At 39.3% G+C, this 27,294-nt stretch overlaps 1 protein-coding gene across 4 annotated transcripts in view; it reads left to right on the top strand.

The window, feature by feature from the left end:
* The window catches only part of galnt1 (UDP-N-acetyl-alpha-D-galactosamine:polypeptide N-acetylgalactosaminyltransferase 1), a 235,325-nt gene that overhangs the window by 131,374 nt on the left and 76,657 nt on the right, over positions 1-27,294 (top strand). For all 4 annotated transcript variants that reach the window (XM_041248207.1, XM_041248209.1, XM_041248208.1 and 1 more), the window contains one exon: positions 24,150-24,316. In XM_041248207.1, coding sequence (XP_041104141.1) covers positions 24,150-24,316 — 167 coding nt within the window. The remainder of the gene's footprint in view (positions 1-24,149; positions 24,317-27,294) is intronic.

A 27,294-nucleotide genomic window follows, 5' to 3' on the forward strand; every position in this document is an offset into this window, starting at 1 on the left:
TTACTGAGTGCGAGGGGAAGTTGGCATTGCAGCTGCTTGTGTCATCGTACCTGCTTTGAAGATGAATGAAGCCCTTCAGCCCCCACCACTGACAGTCCGGAACCTTTCATGAGCTAAAGATTCATCACAAATAAGCAGAACGCTTCCACATAGGAATTGAAACTGCCAGCCTTCAATCTGAAATATTTTCCTCCAATTAACTCTGTCGAATGGCATTTGTTACTACTCATGTTGAGTGGGATATAGGAATACGAGCATTTTGTTGAAGATTAAAGCTGTCTCTGTCTTCCTGGGACCATAGATCCCCAGGTGGCAGGAGGAGAGTGCAGTGCATTTAGCGATCTTTACAAACATGAAAAGAAGCAAATGGGAATCCGGCACATTGAGCAAGTAACACCACAGTTTATGGCCTCATTATTTGGGTTTAGTATAAAAAATATTCAGAGGAGCTGAACCTTGTGCAGTATATATTAGAGGCCTATGCTCAGCTGGCTGTTAGGATATAAAATACAATTTTTAGAGTTAAAGGCATGAATGAAAAAGCTTTGACTAAATTCCTCCACAGGCTTGATTTTTATCCAAGTACTGATGATGTGACCATTTTAACAAACTTTATATCCCTTTCAGACCCTGGTAATGTCAAACCACGTGTTTTTTTTTTTCTAAAACTGGGAAAACTTACATGGTTAAAATGAAAGGTGATAAAGAATCAAAGGTTCAATATGTTTTTTGTTTGTTTTATGAAATTAAGTTTTAGTATGTAGTAATATGTATTGATTTTATTTAAATAAAAGATAGCACATCAAAAAAAGGTGCTATTTTTAAAACGCTAACCTTGACAGGAGGGCTGATATAATAGATACGGCAAAGAATCTGGATGTCTGTACAGGAAATCAGAAAGAATGCTAAAATGGGTGCCAATTGGGAGTAGGAACTGCTAAATAAGGATGCAGGATGTTGGTCTGATTGTTACCCCCTGTTGTTAATGATGAATAATGCAGGGTCTGTATGAGTAACACATTATAGTAGGAAAACATCATTGCTATGATCAGTCGCCCGTTTTAATGCCAAGTACCGTGGAATGTGTGGATTGTCCCCAAACATCCATAGTCTATTGTAATAAGATTTCAATCTGTTATTAAAAATAAACACTTGGACATTTCCTAGGGAATGGAGTATTGTAGTTTCTGATTTATTATGTTTTCATAGCTAATTAGGTATAAAGAAGGATTTTTAACTTTTGTGAGAGAAAGCTTTTATTAGGGGCTAATTTTAGCAACCTGTATGCCGGTGTAGCAGGGCGGTAGGAAAACCCTGCACATAAAAAGGGGCAGGACAAAGCCCTGCTGTTTAAATATATTTATTTATTTTTAGAATGGGGTCTCACCCTTCCCCATCTATCATTTGTGTTTGCGTATATTATTGTTATGATTTATTTATTGTATTTGTTTATTAGTGACGGCGAAGCCATGTGTTCTGGCAGAGGCGGTTTGGTAGCTCGTCCTCTGCCAGTATTAGATAAAAACCTCAGCTGCCGGCTCCGCTTCGCCGGGTGGGGTGGGTCGCTGCCGGCTCTGCTCCCCCGGGGGGGGGGGGTCTCTGTTGGTCCTGCATGGTAGCAGGAAGTGCTGTGGCCAGGGGAGTTGTGTATCAGGGAGGTAGGAAAGTGCTGCACATAAAAAGGGGGCAGGGCAAAGCCCTGCTGTTAAGGTATTGATTGTTTATTTTTAGAACGGGTTCTCCCCCTCCTTCCCTGTGCCTCATTTGTGTTTGTGTATATTATTGTTATGAATTATTTATTGGTGACGGCGAAGCCGTGTGTGTTCTAGCAGAGGCAGGTTTGGTAGCTCGTCCCATGCTAATATTATCCTGAGTTAATTAATTGTTGCTAATCGGGAGATGGTCACCTGTATAAAAACCTTGCAATTTTCCCTGCTTGAGGTGGGTTTTCGGAGGAGGAATGAGAGTGAGCATTTAGAAACAAAACTAAAAAAACTAACAGTATAGGATCAGTGAAGGCGATTGTCCAGCCTGACCACTTTTTCTGTCTGATTTATTTTTGGTCATTATTTTATTTTCTGTGCTCTAAGCATTTGTTTTTGTTAAATCTTTTATTTTTGTTTGTGTTTAATAAAACGATGCAGCCATGTCTTGCACTGCAGTAACTTTGCCTTTTTTTGTTCCTGCATCTGGCCTGACGTCACCCCTCAGCCAGCCTGTCACAGCTGGGTTAAGCAACAGCTGGATTTTTAAAGATAATTTTACAGCGTAGAGTAATTGCCCTTGATTGCATCAACCATATATCCTTGGATATCCTGAGAATACCCCTAAACATAAGCAGGATTTCCATGTTTTTTTTTTTGACACATGTATGTTAGCAAACGGAACTGAGAATGCAATTTAAGAATGACACGCCTCATGCTTCTCTACTGACCCACTGTTGATTTGGAGTGAACTTCTACACCAGATTGTAGTTGGGTCCACACCTAGAAAACATATTCACTTTGACTAGTTGAACAATGAGTTGCATGACCAAGTTACCAGCAACAATACTGTGCAGCCATCTGGCACATACAGAACACACACAGTAGCATGAGCAGATTGCTTGAAAGTAGCTCCAATGATCTAAACAGCACCCTTAAATGGTGCTGTTCTTTTTCTAGCCTTACAGTGGACCTCAAAGTTATGAACCCCACACATGTTGCAAACTAACAGGTTAAGAGGTCTGTCCTTTGGATGAGACGTAAACACTGAGGTCCTATTGTCAGTTACTCTGCAGCAGCAGCTACTGTGATGCATAGTTCACCCCCTAGTCTCCAGTAAGTCGCTTTGGATAAAAGTGTCTGCTAAATGACTAATTAATAATAATAACAACAACTAGAACTGCCAGGCAGTTTTACGGCTCCCAAGCCCCAGTATCAGTACCCGTCTAAGCGTGTTTAGTTCTCCAATGTGCCAAGTTTAAAATCAGCAACTTCAACTGTTCCACAGAAGAACCTTTTGAAAGTTTAGTTTTTTTTTTTTTTTCAAAAATGCGTCGGGCATCCATCTTGTTTAACGCGAGTTTCTTAAGAGTCAGTTGTATTGCTACAGTGTCAAGGATGATGCTTGTGAAGTTTCGAGTTAGTCAAGTAAACCGTTTGTCAACTGAGGCAGTTTTAAATTTCAGACGTAAACATACACCTGGCAGCCATCTTGTTTTATAAAACATAACCATTTTGACATTTATATTCCATTGTTACTGGGACAATAACTACCATGTATGGAGTTTGTTGGTCAAACTTTGTTCAAATAGCAGCAGTTTGCTGTTAAGGGCGCGTTTCGATAAGATTTGTGGCAGCCATTTTGACATTAAAATTTATCGCAGCAACTTCTGCTTCACAAACTTGATGCAGGTTTGGATGCTGATGATATATGCCAAGTGTCAGATCAATTGCTTCACCGTTTCCCAAGAAGATGATTTCGAAAGTTTTCTAAAAAAAAAATGCGTAAAACGGTCATTTTTGTTTCCGGTCAACACAGTTTTTTAAAAGTCAGTATCAGGGAAGATGCTTGTGAAGTTTGGAGTTTGTCAAGTAAATAAATTGTTTGTCAACTGAAGCAGGTTTAAATTTCAAATGTAAAGGTATAACTGGTGGCCATCTTGTTTTATAAAACTTCACCATTTTCATATTTGTATCCCATTGTTACTGGGATGATACCTACCAAGTTTGGAGTTTGTTGGACAAACGGTTTTCAAACAGCAGCAGTTTGTTAGGGGCGAATTTCGTTAAGATTTGTGGCAGCCATTTTGACATTAAAATTTATCGCAGCAACTTCTGCTTCGCAAACTTGATGCAGGTTTGGATGCTGATGATATATGCCAAGTATCAGATCAATCGATTCAACGGTTTCCAAGAGGAAGATTTCGAAAGGTTTTATCGAAAAATGCATCACCTAGCCAACTGCAAAATTTTTTCAGCATCTGACAGCCAGTGTATCCAGCTTGTTACCTGCCAAGTCAGGGAAGCCTAATAATAACTGAACACACCGCTTCCAGCTGGAAGCAGGGATCCTGGCTACTGTAAAAGACACAAAGATCAGGGTTAAAGACCTCCAGTATGAACACCCTCCATTACCAGTGTGTTTGTAATTTATACAGCAAGTTCTACTGTAATAACATCACGAATTTCAAAATTCAGGATTTGCAGACTGTAGGTAATCTTCTGAGTCACGCTGTCTTTACTATAGGAGAGATTGGCAGATACCACTAAAGCTTTTTTTTTTTTTTTTTTTTTTTTAATAACTGTATAATCCAAAAGAAAATGTGTGTGGGGGTGTGTGTGATCATATTGTAGCACTAATAAGAGATGAGAATATATTTTTAAACCTTTGTTAGCATAATGTAGTGAATAATTTTCTGGGTTTTAGGTGCTATTTTCGATCTTATCTGTATTCTTTAAAACTGTATTGTGTGCCTAATTTTGAACTTAATAATCTTCCTGAGCAAAATATGCAAGTTTTAACTGACTAGCTGCTGTAGCTACCCTAAAGGATATCTGAGAATCAGAGAATGACATCTCAATTCATAACCCAACCATATATCTTTGATTGTCTTTATTAGGATTAAAAAAAAAAATAATAATTGATTGTATGTCATGTATTCTTTGATCATGTAATTCAGAGGCAGAATTATTTAAAACCCTGCTCAGCACTGAAATGCTAATTTTGTCCTTGTCTCTGTGGTGCTGCCTGTGAAAAACAAAGAGAGGGACATCATGCAGAGTTATTGTATGTTTTTGTTTTTAGGTGAGCTTGTTGCTAAGTTACTAAAATAAAACATGATAGAGCCTGACACCCCTCTTATGTGTGCTGTGCATTACTATTAAGTGTAATCAGTAGCAAAAGGTACTAAGGAGCTTTCTGTAATATGTTTAATTTTTTTGTACATATTAAGCATTCATGGGCAGTTGTTGCTTGTAGAGCTTTTGAATGCCACAGTCGTGATAAGCTTGACTGCGGTGTACCATGGTAAAAGCACAGGACATAGTGGAGCATTACACTGCTTGTTTACCAAGGTAAACATATATAAGGATATGTTTGTATATATTTGAGTATAACATTCATTGAGTTTATTTGCTGAGCTGTAAAATGTAATAGTTTTCTCCATGGAAAAAAATGTAAGTGGTTGTCTGTGGTTTCTCAGGATATAAAATTGTTGATTGGTGCAATCTAGGTGGATTTCCTGGTGGTGTAAATGCTTTTGAAAATCCATTTTATCCTGGTGGGTTATAGTTAGAGCAGATAGACCCCTTAGCTGCTTCTAGTTTTATGTATGTGTCACATTGTGGATGTTTTCCACACAAAGAGCTTTCAGGTGTGTGTGTAGACACACACACGGTCACAGGACAAAGTATTTGGGCAGTTAAAACAAATGAGAAAAATTGCAAAAAGTGAATTCTGCAATTTCAATTTGTTCTATTCTCTCTATTGAAAGATATACATTAGAGATTTAGCTTTATAATAAAATAATATATTATTACATAACATGCATAAAATGAAAAATAACACGCAAAAACTGATTTCATACTTTGACAAGTATTTGGGCAATCAACATATTTCATATGAAACCCATTCGTTGCTAATTATTGACAATTATCATGAATGAAAACAGAATAAATGCATACATAGTCATCAAGTGCTGAAAAAAAAATTGGAAATTTGCGATTACAAAAGCAACAAAAATGGTTAAAACTAAAGAGAACAGCAACAGTCTCAAAATGGCAGTGATACAACTAAACAAAAAAGGAGAAACTTCTAGAAAAAGTTTTGACACAAGAATTGAGAGATGGTGGTCAAGAAATTCACGAGCAGCACCCCCCCCCCAAGTGGAGCATCCGGTAAAGTCGCTCCGTGTGGAGTGCAGGATGCACCCTATAGCCTGGAGGTCGTCTGTTCCAGTTCAGGCTATTCCACTGCCGACCATGGACGGGTGTCCTCAGCTCACAATGCACCAGCGACCTCTGTAGACTGGCCGGGTGCCTGCGGGCTTGCCTGTAATCTGTCCAGAGCTGTGTTGTCCTCCGACGCTGTAGCTCTGGGTTTGCTACATAGTGAGCCTGCAGAGTGGAAAGAAGCGGTGAGCTGACGGCACACGCTTCAGAGAACAGCGTGTGTTCGTCTTTGCTGCTCCCGAGTCAGCGCAGGGTGGTAGCGGTCAGCTAAGCCTAAAATACAATTGAATATTTCAACTTGGGAGAAAATCAGGGTTAAATCAATTGGCGACTACTAAATAAATAAAATAAATAAATAAATTCACAAGAAGATAATTCAACGATACCTTTACAAGATGAATGCATTGGGGAAAAAACCAAAGGCAAACCTTTGTTAAACAATACACAAAAGAAAGTGCTTGGAGTTTTCCATATTGAAGAAGCCTGATGATTTCTTCAACCAAATTTTATGATCAGACAAATCCAAAATATAACTTTCCTTTTCACAAAGAAAGCAACAATATCTTTGGAGGAAGAGAGGAGAAGAATTTAAAGAAAAGTTCATCAAGCTTGTTTTTCTTCCTCAGGCACTGACAACCTTTGTAAGGATCAATGAATGCTGCAAAATATCAATACATTTTGCACTGTCATTTGTTACCCAGTGCTAGAAGGCTTATTGGACAGTGTTTGTATTCCTGCAGGATAATGACCCTAAGCATTTTGCAAAGTCTACAAAGGAATTTCTGAAAAAAAAAGATTGCAGTTATGGATTGGCCATCTGTCTCCAGACTTGAATCCCGTCGAGATGATGTGGATTGACTTGAAGGCTGCTGTTGCAAAACTGAAGCCAAAGTCAATTGCAGAACTCGAAGCTGTATGTGTTGAAGAATGGGCAAAATATCATCGGAAAGATGCCAGGAACTGGTTTCAAAATACAAAAAGACAAGCTGTAAAGGAAGTAGGGTGGGCACACAAAATACTAATGTATTGAAATGTGTTTTTGCATGTTATTTTTAATTTTATGCATGTTATGTAATTTGTTTTGTTATAAAGCTGAAGGTCTACATTAATTTATATCTTTCATTGGACAATTATAAATTATATATTTTTTCCTATAAACTGCCCAAATACTTTTGTCTGCGACCTGTAATATATAATAAAGCATTCGTAAGATTCATAAGCTAATTGCCTTTTTGTTTAAATCTCCAAATAGGCAAGTTCTGACATGCAAAAGCAGCATATTAAGACACATGAGAAAGCTATGAGTTGTCTATTTAAAATGTGCAGAGCAGTGGTTCTCAATCTTTGGGTCTTGACCCCAGTTGAGGTCATTGGGCTTCCCATTTGGGTCGCAGTCTCATGGGAGGGATATATAGCGAAAAACCTGAATGATGCAGGCCAGACACTACAGTCTAACATAATTGTACAGACCATATATAAACAAATGTGCTTAGAACTACACTGTTACTGCTATAACTACACGCAGGTGAAGTGGCTACCCTTAGACACGTGGCTCGCAGGGGGGGAAAGGCCGAGAACCACTGGTGTAGAGTATCATGTGGGCAACAGTATCATGACTGTAGGCTACGATAATTTCATTTGAGTCCACTTCAGTAAAGGGTTCTGGGTGGTATGTCTGCGCTATTGGGCCAGCAGCACACTGTACAGTAGCAATTTGCCTAAAGACGTGCGTTTACCTTGCGTTACAGCAGGGTTGCAGAGAGGGAAGACTTTAAAGTCATAAATGGAGTTGACAAAGTTGCCCTAGGAATTTTAAGTGCAGCATTAAAACCAGGACCAGACAAAGTTGGAAATTAAGTAGAGACAGGTTTAGGAACCAGATGTAAAAATAAATAAATAAATAAATATTCAAAAAAATATAACACCAACAAAAGAATATTGCAGTCCTCTAGTGGTCATTAATGATTAATAATTTAGGAGTATTTGCAGAAGCTCAGAATTTAGCAAAAAAGGGTTATAACACAAATATAGATGGTATAAATGACCCTCCAGTTCAGAACACCTCCAGCGTCTTCCTCATGACCAGTAGCTGTCTTCCAGATTCATCAAGGCAGCGCAGCAATAATTGCTTCAAGCAGAAGAGGATTCCTGTCCCTCTGTGGACCAGCAATAATATATATTATGCAGCTGACAGGTTTCAAAGACGATTAATGGCTGCATTTAAGATCCCCTGTCAGCACAGCCCAGTTACAGTAGGCAAAAAATATACCCTTTAATGTTAGTCTTCCAGATTGAAGATGAGGTGTCCCATTTACTAGCATACATTTGCCTTTCTGCCTGTCTTCATCAAGAGATGCTATTGCTGATCAATGCCATTCTATTTATTTGGAGATATTCAATTGGGATATATTCATTAAGATTTAGTGGGTGGTTCTAAGGGGATCCTGTACATATTTACTGGTGTCAAGAGGAATAGAAGACTTTTATTCTTGAGTGTTTAATGAATCTGTCTCTAAGAAACGCTAACACACTGGACAGTGAGGTTGCATTCTAAAGAAGCATGTTTACAGGATTCCATGGGGAACCAGCAGACCTGGATGCAAGGTTAAGGTAAAGATGGATGAAGCTGTTTTAAGGGTCAGGGTCATGGCATCGCTGTACCATACTTTTAGACTTCAGTGAGCTGAATCTGAATGAATGATACACTCCAAATGAACTAGGGTGGGGCTTGAAGAACACCAAGTGTGTGTCTGAATACATGACTTAATTTAAAAGGAGAAAGCATTTTTTTGCTGAAGGGGACATTGTTTTCCAAGCATTTCGTGCCTCTCTTCCATTAGGGGGCTGGAAGGCCTTTTTAAAGTTCACTTTACCAGTGCAAGGGGGATTTAACCAGTGTGCCAAGGTTAAAACCCTCTGGTATTCTACAGGTTTTGTGCCCAGTAAATACTGTGCAATTCCCTCATGCCACTGCTCATGCCACTGTTGCAGTTGCTGCAGTGTAATTGCTGTGCTAGCGGCATTCAGTGATTGGGTTATTCTGTATATTTGTTGCAAACTTTATTTTTTCTAAATCCATATAAACAGGGAAAGAGTTTTTAGTGCTGTGGGATCTTACATTTACCAGCTCATCCAAACACTGTAGTGGTGGCCAAAGCCAGCAATTCACCTGGCGAGACTGTGGCAGTGCGATGTGACCAGCATTGAATCAGCCGCACTTCATTAGTCCAGCCACCAGGTGGCAAAAGAAAGAACATGCATTAAACAAAACAGCAGGGTGCACTGTGGAGTGCACTGTGGAGTTATGCTCTGACTTCAATTGATTGTTCACGTCTCGTTCAGACAGGAGGAGTTATAGTTATTGTACTAGAATCAATATATAAGGTTATATAAAGTGCTTACAAGTATAAATACCTAAAAAAAAAAAACACTCACATTTTAAGGGTACATGAGATGATCAATCAGAATCTGAAATGATCTCCAGTGTCCTTAATGTTTCTACTTCTGGTACAGTACTTGTACACTTCCAAATATAATGATTCACTACTCTGAATCAAACTAATATACAGTCCTGTTAATTGTGTATTTGTTAATATATGCATGGAAGGTGGAAAATGTAAACTCGAGCAGTGAACTTAACAATGCATTGAATTCCAACGGTAATGGAAAGCACAAGAGTTTATAGAGTCTTAAAATGGCACAGATCTTGCTATGTAATCTGGGTTTGGAAAATCAAAGTCATACTGTGTATGCTGTGCACATGTGTCCAATGAAAATACAGTCAGTCAGTGTTTGTTTTTATTATTTTTTTTATTCTGGCTTCAGTCAGGACGTGTCTAATGTGTCCATTGCCTTGGGCAGATCTGGCGGGGGGGGAATGTAAAGTACTGAGGGATACTGAAATGTAAATTTACTGCACTTCCAGACAATAATAATAATAATAATATATATTTTTATATAGCGTCTTTCACAGTGGACCACCATCAAAAAGCACTTTACAGAGGTAGACTCTGAACTGTGCATTATATGAACCCATTAAAATAGAACATTGATTTAACATTTCATCCGTAGGCTGGAGCACAAGGAGGTTAAGGGACTTGCACAGTGAGTCAGTGAGTAGCAGAGGTGGGAAGTGAACCAGTGACCTTCTGGTTACAAGCGCTGGACTTTAACCACTTGACCACACTGCCTGCTACAAATAAACTACAGTATAACCTGTTATCTGATTATTCTGGAATTTAGCGGTGTTTTAAACAGGTGTAGTTTCTTTAAAACCAGTCATTCGCCCTGTTTTGTTGGGAACTGGGTATGCTGCTTTGTGATCCCTTAATCAAGTAGAGATTCACACCTTGAGGGGGGTGGTGTTTCATATACAAAGTGGGGGAAGAGGAGTTGTCACAAAGAAATGTCTTTCTTTTAATGCCTTTAAACTCAGTGATCAACAGCCTTTCATCCCGACTGTTTTAAAAATAGATGCACATATTAGGCAAACCATTTCTATATATAATGCATTGCATGTAATTCTCAAACCTAGACACAATTTCTGAACGCTTGTATTTATATATTTTTTTGTTCTTTTTACCGAAAAAAAAACGCTGTGTAGGTTGCACTGGTGTAAAAGTCGCTCCCCATTTTGAAACTTCAATTTTAGGAAAACACTGTTATTGTGTTTTAAAATCCCTTTTTTTTTTTTTTTTTTTTTTTACAATTGATTTTTCACCTACATGCTCAGCAGTGATAAATAAAGATACACAGGTTTAGTTTTGAAATAACCCTTGTTTGCAACATTTTATTTCATTAATAGTTTTACTTTTTTTTCCCGCTTTTAGTAAAACTGCAAAATATATCAAAATATAGATGTGACCGCTGTAATTTCCAGTAGGAACAGTGTAAACCACTGATAAGTGGTACGTGAATGGATTTAAAAAGTATTCATGAACAGAGCACCAGTAAGTAAAATCAACTTATACATCCTACATCACATCTGTATTAATCTCTTTTAGTTTAGCTTATCAAGTACCCAAACACTACTTCTTTTCTGCATTGCTGAACATTTCTTTCGAAAACCACACTTAGACAATATAGTTCCAGACTTGCTTTTAGAAATTCGTGGTATTAAATACATTTTAAAGAAAAGTATTAAACAGTGCTGCTTGCATCAATTAAAAAAGCAATAAATAAATAAATAAACTACTATAAACAGGACACCACCACAGAACCACTTAACCAAACATCTTAGTGTTGCATACAGTTCAGTACAATTGCATTAAACTTCCAGCTATACAATAATGTATTCATTTTGTTAATCGGAACCATAACCACACACATACTTTATAAGTGTACCACTATGTTGTACTGTCATGTAGAACAAGTTCAAACACATGTAGAAAACATTTGTTTGAATGGAAAACATCGGGCCATAAAAACTTTCCTCATCTTTTAGCTCGTTTTTCGTTCGCAACGTTTTTTATTTATCTTTGTTTCATCTCCAGGTCGGAGGGAGATTTACAACCAGAAGTCATATTTCTGTCACACACTGGTACAGTAGTTTAATATTAGACACACCAGCACACATGTCGCACCGGTGTATTGGACGCTCCCCCCTTTTTAGGGCCCCCCAAACATGCCTAGAAAATCAACTTATATAGAGGTTCTTTTACGGTAAATAAGTGTCTAAATTTATTGTCTAATTTTTTATGGTTCTATTATATATATATATATATATATATATATATCTATATATATATATATATATATAATTGTACGATCCTCGCACTCACGGAGTTCGTTGCCCCTTTAAGATAGACCCAGGACACAAATTGATCTTTTACGGCGCTGACGCGCACTTTTTAATAAACACAGAAATGAAAACCAAAACAAATGCCTAACTTCCTCTTGGAGCTCTGACTAAACATAGACTGGTTCCTCACTAAACCACAGGACGGCTAAGCCGTTTACCTGACAAACACCAAAACGGGCTTCTCTCAGCACTCTCTTCAATACGACTGGACACACACGCAGTCGGGCTCTTCACTCAGCAGCCCCGATCAGTCTGGCTGCCTCTTTTAAATACCCTGCACCTGTCTCTAATTTATAATTACGATCAGGTGCCGAGGATTAACTAAATCATTAAAACAATTACAATTAAACCCCATAACACCCAAATGTGCATTCTCACAAGGTTTTTAGCAGGGAAGGATTTTACCCCCCCTCCCTGGTACCTTACAATATATATATATATATATATATATATATATATATATATATATATATATATATATATATATATATATATATATATATATATATATATCACTTTATCACTTTAATGCATATTGTGAATGACTTCAAAATTTCTAATACAACATTTCAACCCATGGTTTACCATGGTAATTTTGCAATGTAATTTTACATACATGTTATGTAAACAGACAGATTCTAACCATTATGCTCAACTGTAGCACATGGTGAAGTCCTTTTCAGCGGGACTAGAAAATCCCCAGGACCTGAATAAATGAGTCCCGATTGCAGGAAACTAATACAGTTAAGAGCCAGTTAATTAGTTTAGCTGATCTGATTAAGTGTACTTTCACAGGCCAATCTACACATAAGAACATAAAGTATACAAAAGAGAGGAGGCCATTCTGCCCATCTTGCTTGTTTGGTTGTTAGTAGCTTATTGATCCCAGAATCTCATCAAGCAGCTTCTTGGAGGATCCCAGTGTCAGCTTCAACAACATTACTGGGGAGCTGATTCCAGACCCTCACTATTCTAGGTGTAAAAGTGTCTCCTATTTTCTGTTCTGAATGCCTCTTTGTCTAATCTCCATTTGTGACCCCTGGTCCTTATTTCTATTTTTTCAGGTCGAAAAAGTCCCTTGGGTCAACATTGTCAATACCTTTTAGAATTATGAATGCTTGAATTAGGTCGCCGCGTAGTCTTCTTTGTTCAAGACTGAACAGATTCAATTCTTTTAGCCTGTCTGCATATGACATGCCTTTTAAGCCTGGAATAATTCTGGTCGCTCTTCTTTGCACTCTTTCTAGAATGCTTTTCCTCCAATTTTTGTGCCGTCTGCAAATTTAACAAGTTTGCTTACTAACCAGAATCTAAATCATTAATGTAGATTAGGAATAGCAGAGGACCTAGTACTGATCCCCGTGGTACTTGCTGGTTACCTCACTCCATTCTGAGGTTTTTCCTCTAATCGGTACTTTCTGTTTTCTACATGTTAACATCCCTGCAATGTGCTCTGCGTACATGTAATGATTTGTACTGGCCTGCTTGATAAAGGCTGTTTGGTATTTGTAGTACATGTGAGTGATATTTTAATATGCAAAAATGGCCATCTAAATAAAATGAGAATAGAATTTGTGAAAATTGTAAGTGTTCTTAATATTCATAGACTCAATGTGGTTTATTGTTGTAGATTAACTGTATTATAAAGGTACAAAGCTGAAACAATATTATTATTCTTTAAAATAAGCTCCTTCAAGGTCTACCAGTAGAAACACAAGGATGGGAAATAAATTAGAGCTCAGTTGGAATGAAAACCAGCAGGCACAAGGGGTCCCCAGGACCAGGTTTCAAAACACTGGTCGGGGTTATGAATAATCCGTTTAGGATATTGTAACAGGGGTGTTTCCTATAAAGTACGTAATGCAACCATTACCTCATGGGTATTAATCATTGGATAGCGTTTAACCAGAACATATTTCAAAGCTGCATGGAGTGTCAGTGACGCAGTCGCTGCCGCTCCCGAGGGCAGACTGCTGACACTAACATCATCCTCATTTTTCCTTTCACTGTCTGAGAGAGAGATCTAGGAACAGATAAGTGTTGAATAAATACTTTTATCTGCTTTTTCGCTTGTGTGTTACACTATTAATGTAATTTATTTTACATGTTATAGTAATTACTTTCACATTGTCCACTGTTTGGAGAACAGAGTGCAGAGAATAGCTGCTTTTCTGGAACTTTTTCAGCTCAACAAAAAGCTCACAGTAGTGACGTTTCAGAGGCTTCTGGGCTTGATAGCAGCAGCTTCCCAGACCCTTTCTTTGTGTCTTCTGCACATGCGTTCTCTCTCCATATGTGGTTCAACAGCAGGGTTTTTCAGCCCGCACTGAATCCAGGCCACCTGTTGACAGTGTCTCAGCACTGTCTGCAGGCGCTATCCTGTTGCACACAGCCTGCTCACCTGCGCTTAAGTGTAGCGCTAGGCAGTGTTACCAGAACAGAGGTTATCACCACAGATGCGTCCAGCTTAGGCTGGGCCGTCGTGTGAAACTACAGGGGATTGCAAGGAGTATGGAACCCCCATGGCAGGGTCTCCAGATAAATGTTTTGGAACTGCAGGCAGTGTTCCTAGCCTTTTAGAATTTTTTACTGTAGGTTCGGGGGAGACGTGTGCTTGACCAGATGGACAACACTGCCGTGGTGGCTTACATAAACCACCAGGGTGACCTCAGGTCCCCCAGTCTCCACCAGGTAGCCTGCAAGCTGTTGCTTTGGGCGTACCGTCCCCTCCTCACACTGCAGTATATTTGGCAGGGGTGACGAATTGGGCAGTGGACTTCCTTTCAAGGGGAGTAACCAGTGACTCAGAATGGAGGCTTCGCCCAGATACGGTGAGCCTCATTTAGCAACGATTTGGGAGAGCACAGGTAGGCCTTTTTGCCTCCCAAGAATCAACCCATTGTCCATTCTGGTACTCCATAACAGAAGCCAGGGACCCGCTGGCAATAGATGTCTTGGCGCACCAGTGGCCGAGGCAGCTTCTGTATGCATTTGCACCACTCTCCATGCTTCTGCTGTGCCTGGAGAAGATCAGGCAGGACCGGGCCAAGTTGCTGTTAGTAGCCCCTTATTGGACCTGTGGCCAGCTGTGGAGTTTGCTGAAACGCCACAACCTACTCAGTCAGGCTTCGGGGGCATTGTGGCATCCTGATCTATCAAGCCTGCAGCTCTGGGTCTGGCCCCTGAACGGCAACATTTGAGCTATCTGGGGTTCTCTAATAGGGTCACGCGTTCCCAGTATGGGTACAAGTGGGGAAAAAAAAAAAAAAAAAAAAAAAAAAAAAAAAAAAAAAAAAAAAAAAAAAAAAAAAAAAAAAAAAAAAAAAAAAAAAAAAAAAAAAAAATGTTTCAAAGGTGGTGTCTGCCTAAGGGTTCTGATCCCACCACCTGTCCTATGGCAGTTATACTGCAGTTTTTACAAGACCTATTTGAGTGGAAATCCCCCTGTACATTTAAAGGTCTATTTGGCAACCGTTTTGGCTTGTCATATTAAGATTGATTCAGTCTACCCAGGAGCTCATTTCCTGACGGGACAATTTTTAAAGGGAGCTTGACGGTTTCATCCGCTTATGAAGGACATTGTCCCTCGCTGGAGGCTTACTGTGGTGCTGGAAGCACTCACAAAGCCCCCCTTTGAGCCCTTGCATTTAGCGGAGCTGAAGTATTTATCTATGAAAGCAGCTTTCTTGCTTGCTATCACATCCGCTAAGTGGATGGGGGAGATGCAAGCTTTTTCAATTGCTAATACCTGCTTCATTTTTACAGAGGCCAGGGCAAAAGTTACACTTCGCACCAATCCTGCTTTTTGCTGAAAACCATCTTGGCATTCCACATTAACCAGATGGTAGAAGAACTTGAGTCTTTTCATCCTCCTCCTTCCAGTCTGAGAGCAGCAGCTTTATACACTTTGTCTGGTGCGTACATTAACGTATTATGTGGATAGAACTCGGAGTTGGAGGCACTCTGAGCAGTACTATTTTCACACGCTGTTTAAAAGTAATTTAAAAGTAAACAGGTTTAAAAGGCACTGCATATCAACAGAACACTCAGTACTGCATCTCCAGCCCCGCCTCACCCCTTGTTTGCTATATTTATGACATACCTCTTCATAGTCATGCATACTGATAGATCATCTCCTGATAATTCCTTTTATTACCAAACTCCTCAATAATGTGATCCAAGTCATTATTTTATTAGTGTAACATCTCAAAAAGCTGCAAATGTCTGTGATATTCTTTGAGTGCTGGATGCAGAAGCAGCTATCTTTTTTGTTTATGTACGTATGGTGCAGGGGCTATGTGTATTGCTCAGATCCACCCCTTTTTTTCCGGCTTCTCTTGGCTCCTATTGGTCTCACTCAGCCATTGAAAGATTTTCTCTGTGCTTGACATCTTTTTGATGATGTCGGACAAGGTCCGACATGATGTCGGACAAGGTCCGACATCAGACCGGAAATTGAAAATTGTAATGTCGGACACTGTCCGACGTAAGACCGCAAAGGGTTAAGACTGCATATGAGTGAGCCAACTTGCCCCCTCCAGAAAATCTCACTGCCCATTCCACCAGGGGCATGGCAGTTTTGTGGGTTTTGTTCCAGGGCGCATCTGTCAGGGGCTTTTGCGATGGAGAAGTGTTCTGTCGGCTGAACGTCGTGCATCCACTGTTAAGGGAGACCCTTACAGCATAAACAGAGGTGAGTTCTCCCTCAAATATTTTAACCTTGGCTACTTGTACTGGGGTTCCTCATGTTAACGCGCAAGGTGGCCTTTTGGCTTAGGCTTATAGCATTTCAGTTAGTCTGCAATATTGCTTTGCGACAGCTTTGGTATTCATACCCATGAGGTAATGGTTACCCTGCTATACAGGGAGGTTCTGCACCAGGAACCTATCCTCTCTAACGCAAACTAAAATACACTGTTATGGGATTAGAATCCCCTAAATGAGTCCCTGCTCTAACTACTAGGATCCTGGTATACACACAGTGATCTCTAGTCATTTGGTTGCATTGTTTGCTTACCCTGGTTAAAACACGCAGTTGTGAGGATTCCCAGCCAATTCCCCTCCAGCTTGTTAAAACAAAGAACAACCCAGACTGGCTTTACAGACCCTTTTTTCAAGGGTTAATTGATAGTCAATTAGTCACTCAACACCTGGTCACATGCAATACATGAATCTCAGTTAGGTAGAGAGGGAATTCTAATCTCCCATACCTGCCATGTTTAACACAAACTGTATTTGCAAAAACGTTCAAATTTAAATACGTTTTCTTGACAAACAAAACATATTATTTACACGTGGAGGCCCTCAGCTTTGCCACAGGTATGCACATTTAAAAGAAGACACTCTGCTGCAGTTGTGTTAAGTATTTGACACAAGTTCTTGCTAAATGGGGGAAAGAGTGTTTTGCTGCAAACAGAATAAATCAACGTAGGCACTCAAACAAGTGTCATTTGGTTTCATAATTTTGCCCATTTTTAAACTTCCTTTTTTCTGGGCTAAAGAGCTAGGTGAGTAATATATAGAATACATAATAATTCTAAATCTGTCAAGCTGGGCAGTGCTTTTAGACGATAACGTGTATGAGGGTTATTTCACTTGTCAAGAAGAGTTATGATTCAGGACCTCCGGTGGACAGTGTCTCATTAGTTCACCGGCATGAAAATCCTGTCAGATGTGAATCGGCTTGCCTTGTGTTACACAGCAACACTTCCCTGAGGATTAACAAAGCATAGCTAGTCTCACTATATAACAATACAGTGGAGACCTTACAAACAAAGCAGATTATTCCCCTCTGCAACATGGGTAGAAAATAAGTGCATCTGAAACTTCCACTCCTGGAAGAAGCAGAAATATCAATATTTGTATTAAACCCTGCCCTTAAACATATCAATCTTTTCATCCACTGTTGCTTACACTACAGGATCGCCAACCCTTTTGATGGCATGAGATAATGTCTCTGGCATGGGATAATCTAACTCTGGGTCAAGGGTCATCTTATTGAGAGATTTAGTGTAACTTTGTCTTCTTTATTGACCCAAACGTCCTTCCCGTCCGCGGCGAGCACAATAGAATTCCATTCTGAACCCGACCTTATTTAAAAGCCCAACGGTTGTGTCAGCAGAGAGCAGGAGAGATTTTAATTTAGTTTTAAATATGTTTCTGAAATCGGGAGGTAGTGGTGAGATGTATCTGTTGTGTCGAGTTTAAATATTGCACACTTGCTAGTCAGTTTTATAAGGTGATCTTTAGTTTAATAAGTAGATGCTGCTGCTGACAGTATATTACATGCTGAGTGAGACTTACGTGGTGATTTCTCAGATGGCTTTTGAATAGTGTTACTGCTACTGCTTGCCTCAGAGTTTTCTTTGTTCTCTTACTAAATAAATACCACTGTATATTTGCCAATTTTTTTGTAATTCTTAGTGACAGCGATGGGAAAAAAAAAAAGATTGCTGAGTGATTTAAATACTGTTTCAGTTGTATGTTGACAATTATTTTCCTACAGAAACACGGTTTAGATAATTGTTACAATTAAGACGTAGTAATATTAATAGATCAGGTAAGTAAGTTGGTCTATGATGTCATAGCCATGCGGTATGACAATTCTTGTTCAGCCAATCACAGCACTTAATTTGTCCAAGCCATTTTATAAACCGTTTTATTGATTCGGCTGCATGCTGCTAGTCTATGTTTTCAAAGTCAACTGTCCCAAAAGTTTGGGTATGATTGAACTTCCTTAATGTATTTTGGAGACCTATAGTTTTGAGGACTATATATATATATATATATATATATATATATATATATATATATATTGATATATGATTATATATATGAATTGATTGATTGATGGATTTTTGTGAACTCACTTAATACAATATAGGTAGATAAGAATATTAGAACATAGGAGGCCATTTGGCCAGTCAATGCTCGTCCGGTTCTTAGTCTCTGATTGATCTCAAACCTTGTCAAATTGACTGACCTGGATCACATAGACTGGCTCCAAGGTTAAAGGGGGGGAAAGAGTGTAATGGGCAGGGTTGGAGTCAATCCCCTTTTTTTCAATTCGAGTGACATTTCCAATTCCTTTTTAAAATCAATTCCAATTCCCATTCTCTTTTTATTAATTCTAATTTCTTCAAAGGAATTCATTTTGAAGGAATTGGAATTGATTAAAAGAAAATGAGAATTGGAGTTGTGACTTGATTTAAAAAAAAAAAAAAAAAATTAAATAATTTTAGTCGTCACCAGTGCTTTTTATCCCCAATTTGGAATGCCCAATTCTTATTTTTATCCCGGTTCACCACTGCAACCCCCCAGCGACTCGGGGAACGGAGGCTGAAACACACTTCCTCCATAACGTGTTCCTGCCAAGCCGTCATTTTTCACACTGCGGATCCACAACGAAGCCAGCAGACCTATAGTGCCGGAGGACAACACAGATCTGAATGGCTCCACTGCAGACCCGGCAGTGCCCTACCTGCCACAGGCCCTGCCGACCTAAGCCCTCCTTATCCGGGCGGTGCTTGGCCAATTGTGTGCTGCCCCCTAGGAACCCCCGGTCACGGTCAGCAGTGACATTCGAACCTGCGATCTCCTGGCTATAGGGCGCATCCTGCACTCCACGCGGAGCGCCTTTACTGGATGTGCCACTCGGGATCCCCTGTGAATTGCTTTTAAAAAGAAATTGGGAGTGGAATTGAAAAAAGGGTAATTTACTCGAACCCCAACAACTGCTTTTAAGAGATTCTGTCCCCCATCGGTAAGATGAGGTTTAAAGCTGTATATCCATAAATTCACACAAGCCTGGCTCTATTGCATAGAGATTAAGATACTCACTTGCGGTGTCATGGTTTCCAGTTCGCACCCAGCCCCCGCCTTGTCTTTTGTTTTTGTCATTCCATGTAGTGATATAATTCTGTGACCTTGTAACTCTGTTGTCCCCGTATTTAGCATTGGACAGCACAGGTCTAGTTGCAAGTGGGTTAAGCCGGGTCAAGCCTGCAGATAGCTGCAATGCATTGTGGCATACAGATGTGCTACAGTGGCCAAAATCACAGAAACACTAGATAACAGTGTAATATAAAGATTGCTTTCTGCAGAGTTATCCTACGTTGAATGGTTTTCATTTAACATTACATTCCCAATAGCTGTGCTCTAACAAGACTTGTGAAAATTTTCCCAGTCTCAATTACTCCTCCCATATAAGCACTCTTGTGATGTTGTGTCTGCAGAACATGGAAATATAATGCAGATGTAATCTTTCTGACCCATTCCAGTTATGTAGGCGTGATTTACAATGGAAGCACAGCATAGGAAGTCCACTGTTTTTGTTACAGCTGGAACAAAGCGTCTCAGAAAAATAGGATGCACGCTAATATTTCCTCTACATTTCCTCTCTGCTGATGTGAGGTTGTCAGCTCTGACCACACTGCTATTTGATCTGCAGGATTGTTTTTCAGGTTATTGACAAACAAAGCCACCTCAAAGCCTTTTGAGTGCAGCATCTCCTCAATTATTTAATGCTAAATTGTTTTGTTTTTGTTTAAAAGGTATCCCATCATTGATAAGCAAGATTGATGAAAGTGCCTGAACACTCAACCTTTTCTAATTTGAAAACTTAAAAGGTCCTCGAATCCTATTCCTTTTTAAGTACTTAGGCCTGATATGTGAATTTGAAGTAATTATGTCCTGAGAGATTTGTTTTGTGTGTGAAGACAGATTTTTGGCTGCCACGCGGAAAGAGCAACACTCCCCAGCCACTACTAGTCGACTTGGGTAAACAGGAAGCTGTCATAAAACTGCAACGTGTGGTCAGCTTGTGACCCTAAGCACTGCCAGAGACACTGCACAGCACAGATTCTCACTATTGACAAAACATACAGTAGGGGTTTGTCGTTGTCTTTTGTAATGGTTCATTGCTAGCTTCAATATTATTTGTAAAAGACGGTATGAGGAGAGAATGTGAGGCATATGAGATGGGTTTCCTAGCCATGTTGCTGGTGCTGAATCATTGGAATACGTTTTTACCAATTACTGTGCTAGGAACTTGATGAGCACTTATGGGCCAAATTGCCTCTTATCGTTCTTAACTTTTCTTATGTAATTAGGGAGCTTTTGTGGTTCTGAGACTTAAAATGTTGCCATTGTGATAGAAACATTCCACAAATGTAATTGCAAAGTGTAGTAAAACATTTTAATAAAAGATAAAGCACAGCCAAGCATGCTAAATGTATATATTATTTAATATGTACACACACCATGAAACACACATGGTTATAACCATAGCAAATCAGAAATACCCTAGTGAGAAGAAGAACATGACTTTCACAGTAACAGTAGTTGGTTGTCATTTTTTGGTCACTTGACGGCTTTCACAAACATGAAATATAAAGATTTCAGACGGTCTCACACTATTGCTGCTTTAATATTAAGCAGTGTTGACACATAGAGTGCCAGTCTTGTATAAACTAGTTAAAAAAAGAAAAATAAGAGTAGCATTAGCTGAAAGTCTGTATATAAGCCACTTGTGGAGTGGGTGTCTGCTTGTATTTATCCGACACTACAGGTATATATTTTTGTATTATTTATAGTTTGTAGTAGTATGTATATAAATGATTAAAGTATTGCTTGTAACTTATTACTTTGACGTATCTAGTTACTGTTCCAAATAATTACCTCATTAGCAGTGGTCAATTCCTGTCCAAACAGACTCTCAGTTTTTTTTCTATATTTATAAAATGTATTTTGTAGTCTGGTATGCACAGAGTAATTGCTAATTGTCGACTCAACCTTGTCCGTGCCCTGCCCTCTTTTTTGCGGTTCCAGGCTGCGGGTTCTCCAATCCAGTCGCAGGAACTACACCCACAGTCGACTTAGCCAATTAAATTGATTCTTCCGTCGCTACAGTACATGTTGGACTTGCACTGTTGAAGTGCTTTCTGATTTCTACAGAAAGTAACTTGTTTTTTTCCACATAGAATGTAGTCCGTTACCATAATTTGTTAGCCGTCTGAAAAGGAACCATTACAATTACAAGTTACTAAAAAGTATTATCAGATTTCATTAATGCGTTACATGTAATAATAGGAATAATAAACTTTTTGTTGAGCACCTTTCATACCAAGAGGTTCAAGGTGCTTCATACAGAGTTACAAAAAACATTAATATATATATTATATATATATATATATATATATATATATATATATATATATATATATATATATATATATATATATTCAGTAGGCTAAATTATAAAAATAGGTCTTAAGCCTTGATTTAAAAATAGCCGCTATGGGTGAACTTCTAACATGATTAGGCAGAGAATTCCACAGTTGTGGAGCCCGAACACAGAAAGCAACCTCTCCTTTCCTTCTGTGCTTAACCCTTGGAACAGAGGCCATTATCAGTTAACCTCAGCACACGCTGAGGTTGATAGGGGGACAACAACTCAGACAAGTAATCAGGTGCCAAACCATTCAGTGCTTTAAAAGTAAGCAAAACAGATTTTAAAATCAATTCTATATATTACTGTGAGCCAGTGCAATGAAGCACTTGTAATTATTTACTCCCCAACACTGGCTGTATCACATACATCTTCTATAGTCCTCTTCACCACAGTGTTTACTGTGCTATTGAAATTTTCTGCATCACCCATGCCAGCGTTCAGGGAGTCTGCATCCGAGATAACAGAGCGTGAATGAGTGTCTCATTATTAGTCTGTCAAGCATAGAGCTGCTAACTCTGATTGCTAACAGTTACTGTATTAGCAGCAGAAACAGGCATCAGATGTTACAGTACAAACTCAACTTTTAGTACAGCAGACACTGATGATAATTGCAGATAGCTGTGAAGTCACTGTAATATGATGAGGTAACACTGTAACACTTGTAAATCTCCATTATGTGATATTGAACACTAAATATGTAATTATAACTATCTTACTAGGATACTTGATTTTATGGTTTTGCTAAATGAACAAAACCAAACCGCCACTTTTCATGATCTTGGATGAAAGGGGACACTCCATTTCAGCACAGAGTCCTCAGATACGGTAGCTACTCACTTTTTTTTTAAAACCAGCTAACCGCATGACAAAAGAATGAGGAGCAGGAAGGAACGAAGGCGGCATGGTTTATATTCTGAGCTTGTCACTGACAGCTCTCTCTGCAGCAAGCAGCAATAACATTCTGAGATGATACAGGCTTATGGCAAACTCATTGTCAGTCTGGAAGTGGTGTTGTGATAGTGAACTTATTGTTGGCCCTGCATTGCATTCATGATACTGATCAGTGTATTGATGGGTGATGTATTTTTGATCAGAGCAAGTATTTATACTCTTTTTATTATTTTCATTAGCAGCAGAACCAGTCTGGATAAACATCATGTCCTGATGTGATTCAGATCAAATGTTATACTAATACACAGTTGGGTATCAGCTTAATTCCTGTACATTATGTATTTCCGCAGAAGTACTGTAGGTCGCATCTGCTGTCTTTCACATTGCACAGAGCTGTAGGTGTGATGCTGTTGTCTGTATAACATAAGAGTTATTATGTAAAATCAGCCTTAGCCTTAAACAATAATTATATCTCGTCAAGGACACTCCAGATTGTTTAGGTTATTTTAATACAGTAGAAATAGTTGTTTTGTTAGTTAGATGGACGATCAATTATGGGTCATGCTTAATTTATCACTAAATTGAATGTTCTTCAGACTGACTTCAGGGGGTTGTGCCTAGGCCTTGGAAACTGGTTTTGGAGCATTTTCATTAATCCTGACGCACAAGGGTGATCTGCTGGGTGTTCCAGATCATCAATCATCTTCCAGCATTCTGTCCTTGGCAGGCGAGGAGCTGTAGCTCAGAGAGGAAGAATGTTAGAAACATAAGTGCTCCTTCACAGCTGTAAATCCAGCATTTGAAATAGCTATTAGAGTTCAGTACTCTGCTATTTAACAATTCAATAATTCAAGTTAATTCACAGTTGATTCCAACCTACTGTATGCAGTTGTATGAATACAACCACTCAGGTGCTCATCACTGTAATAAATTGTTTGAATTTTTATTTATGAACGGTTTTATAAGCAGTTGGTTTTACCTGTACTGATCTGTGGGTTTTCTCAGTGTGCCTTGTTATTGTTTAATATAGTCATCTTGCAACCAGATTGAAAACAAAATAGCCGGTTTAGTGGTGGTGATTTTTTTCTGCTCAGGCGGTTCTAAAAAAAATCTTACATCATCGAAGCTGATAACTCGCTGTCCCTAACAGAGGTACTGTATCGCAGCGGAAACAGGCATCAAATGTTATGGTAAAAACTATACAGAAACTTTTAGTACAGCTGGCACTGATGAATAGCTGAAGCGTTGTTGTAAAAGACGTGTTTTGAATGTGCTTTTTCCTGTTTGGTTTCAGGTGTAAGAACAAGCTGTACCAGGACGACCTGCCTCGCACGAGCGTGGTGATCGTATTTCACAATGAGGCGTGGAGCACGCTGCTGCGCACGGTGCAGAGCGTCATCAACCGCTCACCACGCCACCTGCTGGAGGAAGTGGTTCTGGTGGACGATGCCAGCGAGAGGGGTAAGTCAGAGAGAGAGAGAGGCAGGGGAAGCATCGGGCACACTCAGTGAGGATATTGTCACCTTGCAGCTCAAACAAAGGAAGCATGGTTTCCCCCTGGGGGGTGGGGGGGGAGGGAGGGAGGGAGGGGGGCTTGTCCATGTGTTAATTATAGCCTGTAAAATAGAAAAAGAAATATTGTTTGACAAAAATAGTCTAACCTGAAGCCACTTTTGTGCCGTGCTGTAAATCTCCTGAGTCAGGCTCCTGGCTCCCAGCTTCTAGTCCAGCCTGTCACTGCAAGGAGGAATCTGGACTGGGTGCAGTTGAAGGATTATTTGGCTTAATATGCTTCTCTGTGGGGATATTGCCTTGTAACTATGCTCTCTGCTGTTGACAGAGTGCTTCCCTTCTTTCCAAACAACTCCACAGGCCAAAAATGAGTGACTTTATTTCCTATTTTCCACTGTGCTGTAATGATAATAATGAGCACGTCATGTCCGTGGTCTCTCTTATTTAGAGATGTCATTGTGTGCTGCTCCAACTGTGCAACGTGATTTCTGTTAATGTAAGACACCCTACCCACAATGTATTAATATACATCACAAGAAATACAGATTGAACTCATGAACTACTTAAACATGAAAAAACACTTTAGAACAGGGCATATGTTCTATTCATTTGCTCTGTTAGTTAATGTTCAGCAGCTCTAATCAACCACTCGCAGCAGCTTATCCCAGTAGGTTAGTTGGCCCCTATACATCTGTGAACTTAAATGGCTGGTTTCTTAGACCCTGATTTAGTACTGGTCTTGCACTACCTAATGTTACCTTAGGTAAGGCAGTCTAAGACTAGTGTTAATCATTTCTGTCAAACCAGCCGAAGGAGTGAGTACTTTCAAATTCATTTTTCAAAGCTTTTTTTACAGTACAGCTAGAACAGTCAGTGACTATATGAAAGCAAGAGTGTGCGCCATCTACAGAAAAGATCCAGAGGTTCTCTGTTGTGTTGCTGGCAATACACAGCTATACATCAGATGTCACTGACTCTTACTTCTGTAAAGATATTTTGTCTGGTCTCACTTAGGCTTTATTTTTGTGACTGGACTAAGTTCTTGAATTTTTTCAAGCACAGTAATACAGAAATAGCAAAAAGTGAAAAACAAAGAAACACAGTACTGAATAAATGCAATAAAAACCACATTGATTTGATTTGCAAAAAACCCCCAAAATCATAAATATATATTTTTTGGAACATTTTTGAGTCCAGTTTGTTATGCGTGGGGGATGGAGGGGGGTGATGCTGGGACCCCAGAATCACTATTGAGTCCTCCTTGAGGTGTCGTGGGCTAGTCAACAAAACACAGAGGATGGAAGGTGCCCACTTGAAGACCCCAGAGATGTACCCTACTTAGCTTAATCCAGACGGTTGTCATGCTGATGAGCTGGGGAGACCGCACTGGGTTGATTCCCGGAGCCAGCATCGCAGCCGTTGTGTGTGCTGATGCGCTGGGGAGGCAAAATGAGCTGATCCCTGGAGCCAGCATTACACTTCATCAGTCAACACCAGACAGAAGGATATCTACATCAACAGATGGAAAAAAACACAAATGGATGGAGATGCAGATGGATCACATTAGTTTACTGCAAAACTACGTCTCGATTGGTGCTTATCTTGGCGAGAGCCGAGTTCAAATCAGCATGAAGTTCAACATCTACTCTCATGTAATGGAAATCTTTTACAACTTCTCAGGCGAGTAATCTGTTAAAGTAAAGCTTTATTTCTTCAAAAATGGGGACCCTTGTATGCTGATCATGTCTGTCTGTCACACAATACCAGGTGAACACAATAACAGTCTTAATTTTGCATCAATCTTCACCAAGCATTTAGAATACATTCGTAGGCATTTGGTGAGCTGATAAACTTTCGATTTTGTGTGAATATTTTTAATCTGTACACTCACTTTCTTAGTGTAAGGAATCAAAGACTGTTACTTCGTAACTTTACGCCAGATCTGCTTAATGCATGTGGACAGAACACATTGGAGACTAAAGAGTGGTCAGAAGTAATTCAAGTTACTTTGGTGAATAAAGTAAAACGTATTGTGTATTACAAAGGCAATACAAATAGCAGACTACTGGGTTTGCTGTTTGATTTTTCCAATATGTATAACTGAAACAACATGCATTCAATATCATATTACTGTCAACATTAGCCTTATGTTCTTGAAAATGCCAAACTCAATTGCAACATTATAATAACGGAACATAAGCACTGGTTTGTTTCTTGGTGGTGATAGTCTGGGGGTGTTAGCAACAGTCACGCAGCGCTCATCAAAACCAGCGGAGCTTGAATTAAAGAGCACCACGGGAGACTCAGCTTTTACCTAGAACAGCCAAGAAGACACTCAGAAGAAACCAAAAGCACTTCAGACAGAGTGCTTGATAGGGATTAAGTTACACATCGCCCCCCTACTGTCTCTGGAATACTGTTTGTCTTTTGGAAAGCAAATATAAAAAATTGTATGACATTAACCTTTTTGTGCATCATTTAAGGTGTTGCCAAAATGCTTTGTCTGCAATGGATAAATCTATTATTTTATGTAGTATCTTTTACTACAGTGCCACTCTGCCCCTTGTCTCTCTAATCTGTTTAAAGGAATACTTTGTCAGCTGGTTTCACACACCCTGGTTGGCGCTAGTCTTAAGCTTCCTAACTATTCCATCACAAATTCTCCTCAATAATATGCCAGTTGGCTTTGCCACCCCACTTCCCCAAAATCCAACTTGTGCAATCCAAAAATTATATTGAAAGTAAAGGTAACAAAGAACTTTGAAGCCACTTAGTTAAAAGCAAAATACACTGCCTTGTCTTAACACTGAGATTGAGATTTAGGAAGATGTAATGTTTATCATTAACGCTTCAGTATGCTAGGCAACACCCCCACTATGTTGGTAATATACAAACATTAGTTAATATTCATTTCTAAATATACAGGA

Source organism: Polyodon spathula, chromosome 4 (assembly GCF_017654505.1).
Source record: "Polyodon spathula isolate WHYD16114869_AA chromosome 4, ASM1765450v1, whole genome shotgun sequence".
Taxonomy (NCBI): Eukaryota; Metazoa; Chordata; class Actinopteri; order Acipenseriformes; family Polyodontidae; genus Polyodon; species Polyodon spathula.